Source organism: Zootoca vivipara, chromosome 5, assembly GCF_965207765.1.
Source record: "Zootoca vivipara chromosome 5, rZooViv2.hap1.1, whole genome shotgun sequence".
In the NCBI taxonomy this organism is placed as follows: Eukaryota; Metazoa; Chordata; class Lepidosauria; order Squamata; family Lacertidae; genus Zootoca; species Zootoca vivipara.
In genome coordinates this window covers 73,372,114-73,381,997 of record NC_142588.1, presented here as the reverse complement: position 1 = coordinate 73,381,997, position 9,884 = coordinate 73,372,114, and the positions used below count along the sequence as shown (strand labels likewise).

General features: G+C 45.0%; 1 protein-coding gene across 1 annotated transcript; it reads right to left on the bottom strand.

The window, feature by feature from the left end:
* Window positions 1–38: 38 nt before the first annotated feature.
* Window positions 39–8,799, bottom strand: TM4SF4 (transmembrane 4 L six family member 4). Its single transcript, XM_035134025.3, has 5 exons — window positions 8,458–8,799; window positions 7,103–7,192; window positions 6,431–6,567; window positions 4,718–4,904; window positions 39–2,137 (listed from the first exon to the last, which is right to left on the bottom strand). The coding sequence occupies exons 1-5, from the start codon at window positions 8,626–8,628 to the stop codon at window positions 2,120–2,122; spliced, it is 603 nt and encodes a 200-aa protein (XP_034989916.3). The 5' UTR covers window positions 8,629–8,799; the 3' UTR covers window positions 39–2,119.
* Window positions 8,800–9,884: the final 1,085 nt, after the last annotated feature.

Here is a 9,884-nt window from a genome sequence, read left to right as displayed (position 1 = left end):
ACAACATTCAGAACACACACAAAGTTTATACCGAAAAAGAAAATTGAAAAACACTTTAATTATTTTCATATCATGCACACAACCCCACCCCACCCCAGCACAAAGGTCTTAATATATACAGTGAAATATTTGTGTTACAGAATTGTAATTCCGTGAGCATAAAATAAATCAGGGGCAATCATTAAAATAACATCAGAATTCGTATTAGCTGCTAATAATCAACAGAAGCTCACAAATATGTTTGGCCAGAGCTGACAGCTTTCCCCCTTGGTTTTGCTCCCGTGTCTTCAAAAACGCAGAAAGCTGAAGCTTCCCTTCAACACTTAAACCCTCATGCCAAGGAAGACCTCTGCTTTAGGATTGGGGGACCTATGGCCCTCCAGATGTTGTTGGACTGCAGCTCCCATTAACCTCTGGCAGCAAGGACCATGGCCAGGGAAGACAACAAAGGACCATAGCTTTCCAATCCCTGTGCTATTTCTAGAAGTTCTTTGCAACGCTGCTTGTAAAAGCACAGGAGCAAGCCCAGAAATTATATGGCAACCCTTATGAGCAAAAAAAAATCAGTTCAAAGGAAGGTTCTGTGCCTATAACAGACATGTCCAAAAGAAGAAGGAGCAGCAGCAGCTTTTCTCACTGCAATACAGTTGCCTCTGCTAAACTTCTCCTGACATGTAGTAATCAAGAGCACAAAAACCTCATTGGGATGCGGCGTATACAAATATTGGCTCTCTTTTCTGAATGTGGGTTGGGCTAAACAGACTGACCACCCCAAGTCCAGTTAGGAAGTCTACAGTTAGGCTTCAGTTCTGGAAGCATAGGGGTTGTCATCTTTCCATGTGGCAAACAAGACTCAGCAGATGGGATTCCCAGCAGGTGGGAAACCTCGGACCAAGGAAGAAGAGTTTGGATTTGATATCCCGCTTTTACCTGAAGGAGTCTCAAAGCGGCTAACAATCTCCTTTCCCTTCCTCCCCCACAACAAACACTCTGTGAGGTGAGAGAGGCTGAGAGACTTCAGAGAAGTGTGACTAGCCCAAGGTCACCCAGCAGCTGCATGTGGAGATGTGAACCCGGTTCACCAGATTACGAGTCTACCGCTCTTAACCACTACACCACACCCTTCAGACCTCTTTCTCTGGCTCTTGGGACTCTGCAGGCCTCAACCTTCACTAGGCCCCAGCTTCACACCCTCTTTTACTGTTTGTACCTGGCTGGAACGTGCCCTGGACCTTTGACAAGGCCCCTCCTCACCTGACTGGAGGACAGAGGGTTAGCTGTAGAAACTATACTTGGATGACATTTACATTCTTGACCCCACCCACTTTTGTCTCTGGCCCTCAATCCACTGGCATTTGGCCCTCACAAGGTTACCCAGAATAAAACATGGCCTTCAGGCTGAACAATGTTCCCCAGTGGTGAAGGGGAGGTCAGTATTCACATAAAAATAACTCCCCACCCTAGGGAGAAAGAGGAGCAGGGAGATACTTCTGGGTTGCCAACATTTCAAGGCCAGAAATTCTAATTTTGGGGTTGTATCGAAGTAGACAAAAATCAACTGGCTGGCGTTTCATTTTTTAAAAAAGGCTGTCCAGGTCCTTACACGGCAATCCTAATTAGACCACTACTCTTGCAACCCCCCCCCCTGCACCCCTTGTTCCCACTGCCTCTCCCTCACTGCAGTTAGGCTTGGACAAAGCCTTCTTGCAGTATGGAGGGCATAGTTGGGGGCAGCTGCAAAAGATTAAACCTCTTTCCCCAGCTGCAGTCTCCAAAAAGATTTCTGCCATGGGTCCAGCAATGAGAACTGACAAAGGCTAAAATGTCTTTTTAGGGTGGGGCAGACAACTGATGTGTCTGCCTGCGTGTGTGTGTGGTTTGGTAGGGTTGGCCAAAAGGGAGCGAGGTCCTTGGGCTGGACATTTTCTTCTCACCCCTGCTATATAGCCCAAACAGTTGCAAAACGCACCGGGAGATGTGAAGGGAAAAATGCCATTAGGGCTCTTCCTAACGCCCTTCATTCTAGATGTGCTTAGTGTGTACTTGACTTGGCCCACCATATCAAGGTCTGGCAGAGCATTTTCGGCCTTGTAAGAGGTGATTTCTGCAGTCTCTATATTTAAACTGCTCCATCTCCCTAAAAGAAAAGATAAGAGGGAAATGAATTCTGGTTGACAAGAACAAAGGCTAATCATCATCATGATATTTGGTCATTTCTTTCATTCTCTATTTGGCAAAGCTAGGTGGAGCCTTATTTTGACACTTCTCAGTCAGCCTCCAATTATGCTCCCATGCTGTTAAGTCTTCTGGCAGGGTTTTGTTTTTTGTTTAGATGACTGTTGAGAGTTCGCAACCAACCCGCTTGTGCATATTTGCTATTCCTCCCCAGCTTACACCCCAATGTGCATCACTTTATACTTGCTTACAGTGAGACTAAATCACACGTGCATTTTAATGCCTATTCAACAGCTTTAGAAAGATCCTTTTGGAGCTGCTAGCAATCCCTTTTTTATGCACCTTGGGACACTTTAGTGCCATTAGCAAACAGGGGCCATCTCAATGCTCACCCCTAGCACCAAGTCATTTAGAAACAAGGTGAAAAGCATGGTTGCAAATACTGATCCTTGGAGGACCCCACTTCTCACTTCTCTCCATTGGGAGAACTATCTCATATGTTCCTGCTCTCTGCTTCCTGATCTTTAACCACTTACTGCTCCATAAGAAGACCTCGCTTCTTATTCCATGACTGCTAAGTTTACTCAGGATGAGAATCCATCAGCTGAAGCTCCCCGCTTGTCCATAGTTTGGGCTCTCATGCTAGGCTGCCTTAATTTTTTAGCTTTTTAATTTAAAGCTTTGGGGGTGGGGAGTTACTCTATGCTCCCATAGCTGATTTGGAAAGTGGTGTGCACATGACACTGGTGCATATTTATTCAGTATCTTTTCTGTTGTTCCTTATGAAATTTCTGTATTTTGATGAGTTTCCCCCTAAACCAGCCAGCAATGTGTACACAACCCAAAACTTAAGTATACAGTGTATCTAATGCAGGCATCCCCAAACTGTGGCCCTCCAGATGTTTTGGCCTACAACTCCCATGATCCCTAGCTAACAGGACCAGTGGTCAGGGATGATGGGGATTGTAGTCCAAAACATCTGGAGGGCCGCAGGTTTGACATGCCTGATCTAGACGGTAAGAGCAGTGTAACATTGGAACGAATTGCCTAGCGAGGTGGTTGCTTGAGGTCTTCAAGCACAAGATAGGCAACTGTTTCTTAGGGAGGCTCTAGCTCTGGGTTTTCTCCATCAAACAAGGGGTTGGGCTACATGGACAAGACCCCCTCCAACCATACCTGCCAAGTTCCTGTCGGAGAAATAAGGGATCGGACCGGAAGTAGCAGACCGGAAGTAGTGCTGCCGCCATTTTGGAACTGGGCGGAGCATGCTCAGAAACGACTTTTGATGCTGCTTTGCCCAGTTCCAAAATGGCCGCCGCGCCAGAAGTCGCACTGCAGCCATTTTGGAACTGGGCAGAGCAGCATCAAAAGACGCTTCTGAGCATGCTCCACCCAGTTCCAAAATGGCCGCCGTGCCAGAATAAACTGGGGGAAAACAAAAAAATCTGTTTTTTCAGCTGGGAACAGCTGGAAAAACGGGGGTTTCCCGGGGAATACGGGAGACTTGGCAGCTATGCCTCCAACTGCATGGTTAAATGACTGATAAGTCTGCTTCCCATATAAAGGTCCACAGTATGCTGGGAATTAGAGAACAGCTTGTTCACCCCCTCCTTCCTTGCAATTTCAAGGCAATGGGGGACATATGGGGAACATTTTGTGCATTTGTTTGTATTGGAAAATGCATGGTTAATTCTAACAAACACCATAGGTACTTTCTGCCATTAGTAGAAAGGGGCAGGGAACCTCTCTTTTTCTTTCTTTCTTTTTGCTCCATGGGCCATATTTTAATCAAGATTGGCCTTGTGGGCCATATTTGACATATGCGCAAGGCCACCAATCACCTGTCACTAAAATGGAGGAAGGAAAATTGTTTTATCACAGGCTCCAAAGCATACAACGCCCTGCTTCGGGAAAAGGGTTCCTGGTTGAACTGAGCAGGATGTAAACCACCACCACCCCAACCAGGAAGCAGGATTTAATCCCCCCATTCATCAGCTGTTGAGTGGGGGGCGGGGTTTAAAATCCTGGTGCCTTGGCTGCATGAGCCAATTCCCTGTGAGGAACTGGCATGCACAACTTAAAAGTTGAATCTCATCCTCTGCCCGTTGACTGGCATCATTCAGAGTGATTGACAAGTGGATGATATTTTGAAGGGGGGGGAGGCACAGCAGGTGAAACTGGGATCTGTGTGGGTCAAGACTGGCCTGCAGACTAGAGTTTCCCTACCGCGGGGAAAGAGTGAGGTAGGTGCCTTGGGCTGCTTGGGTCCAGAGAAGTGGCAGTGAGGTTTTAGAAGAGCATGTGGCATATGGCCTGCATCCCATTAGCCAGGCTGCAGCCTTCAGTGGAGGAGGCAGTCCCATCACCAGCATTGAAGTAAGGCCAAACTGTTGGTTGGGTCAGCTTCAGTATGTGTATTTTGCCTCGGGCGGCAAAATGTCTTAGGCTGGCCTTGACTGTAAGCAGCTGGTTAACCCAACTGGCAAAGGGGGAAAGGCACCAGGAATGCTCGTACATGTTGCTACCAACGAAAGCATCTTACCCCACAGCATCCGCATTTACAGTCCCCGCACAGCGTTCCAAGGAGTCCGTTGATAACTTGGATGCCACACAGCACCAACTGAGCTCCGCTCATTATCAGCAGTAGAGAGAATAGAGTCAAGTTCCAGGGCACAATGGACTCTGGAGACTTGCAGTCTTCCCATAACTTATGGTTCGTCAGATAGTCCCTGTGCCAGAAAAAGGAGGTTTATTGATTTTCTATTATATTTCTGTCAGTAAGGCTATCATTGTGAGGGAACACCTGGCCAGTACTTTCAGAAATGGACAAACCTCTCAATTTAACTGTCAGTTTCTCATATCCCCCCACGCCCGGTCAGTCTTTAATTCAGCACTCCACATTTCTGCAGCAATTTTTTTATTAATCCTCATGAAACTCCTTCAGTGTTTCAGTGCAAATTTTCCCCGATAAACACATCTTTGTACAGTATTCAGTTTTGCCCAATATACACATTTTGGCAATACGCTTTCCGTATACCATAATGCATTTCTATATGCTATTTTCAAGCGTGTATGCTTTTTATGCACGCTTCCCTGTAAGATATGCACTTTTGTACACATTGTTTGCTTGGAGAAGTGTGCTGCAAAAAGAGAGAGAGAGAGATAGAAGTGCGAATTTTGAAGGATAGCTGCTTTAGTTTGCATATTGTTTCAGGAAATCCAGAATTAAGTAGTTCCTCATTAAAATGCAAGCGAATTGTTATCCTGTAATATTCAGTGATGTGTCATGTGTCTCAGGTAGGTTAAAGGAAATAAGAGGCAGGTTCTGCTTCTAACAGAAACTGAGAGACACACAAATAAGTGAGTTCTGGGTTCTGGAAGTATTTGGGGTGCTGGCTGTCTCTCTCTGACATGGGAGCAGTGAACTTTGGCTGTTTAAGCTGTGCCTCAACTATACTCAAACAGTATACTTGTAAATGAAAACATATATATATATTGGGAGTAATGTTCCAATGACTTCCTCTCATAGGAATCCAAAGCTGGGTAGGTACTGCCCCTCTGGAACTTCTTGCCACTTGTAGGAATGGCTCGTTTCATCCTTGCACTGTAAAAATGCCACTCAAGGTGCCTTAAAACTTCAAACACTATGATTTGTGAAACAAGGATGGAAAAGACACAGGTTTTGCTATCTAAAAATGATTTAAAGCATTGGGTGGTATCCAACAAAGTGGCCCTGCTACGTAACAGAACTTTCCCATCCTCTCCTCATGTGCCCTTTCAAACTGTTCCTCAACCTTCTGGAGCAGACTTTCGGGGATGGGGGGCAAAGAGGGCACATGGGGTTCCATTGTGCAAGTAAACATCCTTGTGCTAGTGGAAGCATTTTATGGATACCACCCATTGTCTGCTTCTTAAAATACAAGCCAGGTGGAATACAATAGTCTTCAGTAACTAACCGGGGTGGGGAGAAGTGAAGGTGCAAGGCGTTTCATAATCTGAGTGCCACCACTGAAAAGGCTCTGCTGACTTTCTCCACCCAGACTATGAGGAAAACTCCTACCGCCAGTCAGAAATGCGATTGCTCAGCCTTACAAGTTGCTCTTTGAACCCCTGATGGTTGGAGGCCATCTAGTGGCTCATAATATTTGGTAAGCACTTTGCTGCAGAATTTATAGATCAAGACGAGAAAGCAACAACCCTTCCAGTGGAGATGGAGAATCTATCCAGAGGTTGGGGGGGGATCTTGAAATCTTACCCGTTCTCAAATGGATACATCCAGGTGCTGTTTGCTAGCTGACACTTAGGGCCTTTGTTCATGGCGACAGCCGACACAACAAAGCTGTATCCAGCGCCCACAACTCCAACTGCCGCAAATATTACGGAAGTAAACATCTGCCAAGAACGAGCAAAAGGTCAAAGGCAAAGTCCATCCTAAAAATCCATCTGGCATGTTTGCAGTTTCGGTGACTCACAGATGGCGCATGGGGACGTGCAAATCCGCAGACTTCTCCTAACCCTGTGGGCAGGAGTGGCTCTAGCACCAACATCCTGGCGCCAGGAACGCCAGCATCTGTCCTGCTTATCGGGAGATAAATGGTGTTGAGGCCAGGACTATGCGAGTGGAACGAAAGGAGGGGCACGACCCTGATCTTACCTCTTCCCCTCCCCTCAGTAAGCAGCATTTGCACCAGTGCTGTTGCTGTGTGTCTCCACCTCACCAGACCAGCTTCTGCTCCTTGCAAATCCAATGCTGGCAGAAGTCACAAGTGAGGTTCTCAACCCTTTGGCCTTGAGAGAGTCGCTTCAGTGACGTTAAGGGCCAGCCCTATCGTTAGGTAAGAGTAAGGCAGCTGCCTCAGGAGGCAAATGCTAGGGGTGGAGTGAGGAATGACAGAGAGATGTTGGAGGGCACTGCTTTTATACTTACCGCAAACCTCTTTCCACAACCTTCGTTACCACAGCACCCGCAGCAATCGTTATTCTTAAGACCCAGAAAGACCAAAGCAGGAAACACCATCTGATGACAACAGAAAATGCACTTTGAGGCCCGGTCGTTCCTACGATCGCTGTATTTCTTCTAGAACGTCTACCATCTTTTTCCAAACCCAGCAGTTGCACCTGGCAGGTCTACTCTCAGAGGAAGCAGCAGGATCACTGTAGCGCAACAATGGAATCCCCACCAAATTTCATTTAGGTATCGGTGCCATGGAATGCACTGGGACTTGCTTCCAAATTTTAAAAGGTACAAAGCTCGGCTGCAAATGTCCCAGCACCCAAAGAAGTAATTTTAATTAAGAAACTTTATGGACTATGCCTCAGCTGTATTGGCTATTGCTGTAAACTAAGTAATGCTGGACTGGTAGGAATGTAAGAGCAGGTCACCTGAAAGACTGTCTCAGGAAATTCAACTCTGAACCCACAAATATTGTAGGGTGGTGACCCAAAAACAGGCATTTTCTGTCATTGTCCCTGTACTATGGAATGCCCTCCCCTCTGCCATAGACAAAGAAACAACCATTCGTTGCTTCAAACCTGAAGGAAAGACATATATTTTTGCCTGACCCATAAGATCGGACCCTCATATATGCATTTGAATACTCCAAATTCCTGCTTTTATTTCTTTTCATATGCTGTTATACTACTGTTTTACTGGTTTTATTTTGTATTTTTCTTTTCATGATATTGTTTGTTGTTTTTTTATGTTGTACATCACTTTAAAAAATCTTTAAAATATTAGCTAATAATAATAATAATTTATTATTTATACCCCGCCCATCTGGCTGGGTTTCCCCAGCCACTCTGGGTGGCTCCCAACAGAAATATTAAAATACAATAATTTATCAAACATTAAAAGCTTCCCTAAACAGGGCTGCCTTCAGATGTCCTCTAAAAGTCTGGTAGTTGTTTTTCTCTTTGACCTCTGGTGGGAGGGCGTTCTACAGGGTGGGTGCCACTATAAAAGCTTTCAATCAATCAATCAATCAATCAATCAATATCAATCAATCAATGCTTATGGGCTTACCTATCAGAGACAATCCAGCAATACATGTCTGTCTTGTTTTTAACATAATAGGCAAGTGGTCTACTTTTGTAATAGACTATTCAATTTAGGTTTTCAAGTTATTCTCTGTATGTATTTCCAGCTTGCATACTCAACGCATTGGCAATCTAATTTCCAACACAGACTGTGCACCACACTTATAGTGTAGTCGGGTTTCTGCTCACTGTAAAGCTCAAGGCAGTAATAAAAATGAGAAGAACATAATGCGTTGTCCTACTCACCAGTACACCGGAACCCAAGATCCCTCCAAAGAACCAAACTTCATCTGAAATATGGTCCTTGGCTATGATCTCTCCTCCAGGGAAAAACAACAAAATATTAGCAAGGGTACATAGCACAGCCAGAGGAATGAGAGTACCTCCCAGGCATTTTGCACACCCTCCACAACACATGTTTCCAAAACTATAGCGCAGGCACCACTAGGGAAGAATGAGCAAAGAAATAAAACTTTCCCTGGATCCCTTTAGTATTGAAAGACAAAAACTTCTTGGTTTATTTTAACCCAATCCACTTGTGTCTCCAATTCCCACTTGGTATGGTCTCCTTCACAGAGGTTGCAGTCTGGCCAGCTAACTAGTGCTCTGATCATTTATACGCCGACATTGTCATGATCTCATTTTTCTGCATCTCCCCTCCACCCCCCCAAATGAGATTACGTTCAGAACCACCTCTAATATTGTCATGACAACCAGATACCTCTGTTAATATTTTACCAGCATGGACAAGACAGCCAGTGGTTTGGAGCTTGGTTATTGCAAAATGCCCTTTCCAGGGATGCAGACTTATTTTTGGCAATGTACTTTGACCCGCCGGCCCCCTCCTTTAAATGCTTAGTCATGGCAGAAATAAAAATGAACAATTCATCAGTGTTTCATTGCATCACCCAGCCTAGGTGATTTCATAGGGAGTCCCCAATAAGTTTGCGTGGGTGAGTGCACTGATAATGAATCTATGCTACCTTGAGAGTAAGAACAAGATAAAAGCCGTAAATCGAATAATGCATGACTTTCAGATGAACCATGGAAATTGTGTAAGCAGAGCAAAGTTTGATCATCATCATCTCTGCAGGGCAAATAACCATTTTCTATTGGAAAGCATTTGCTCAAGGGCAACCTGCTAGGGGTGATGGATAGAACCAGGCACACTATTTTGGTATACTAATTCAGGAAAGGATGCTGCGATTACTAAAACCCAGCATAGGTTTCTCAAAAAAAAAAGTCATGCCAAGTTTCTTTTTTTGATAGGGATAGGATTGCATGCTTGGTGGATCAGGGGAATGCTGCAAGTGTAGTGTATCTTGATTTCAGCAAGGCTTTTGGCAAAGTCACCCATTATATTCTTGGGAAGAAGCTAGCAAAATGTGGGCTGGACGAGGTAACTGTTTGGTTGATTTGTAACTGGTTGACTGACTGAACCCAAAGAGTGCTCATTAATGGTTCCTCACCAGCCTGCAAAAAAGTGACAAGTGGGGTGCCACAGAGTTCTGTCCCAGGCCTGTTGTTGTTCAGACTTTAGACACAACTTGAATGAAGGAATTGAGGAAATGCTAATCAAATTTACAGATGCATCAACAATGTGATGCAGCAGCAAAAAAGCTAATGCTATTCCAGGCTCCATCAACAGAAGTATAGTGACCTGATCAATGGAA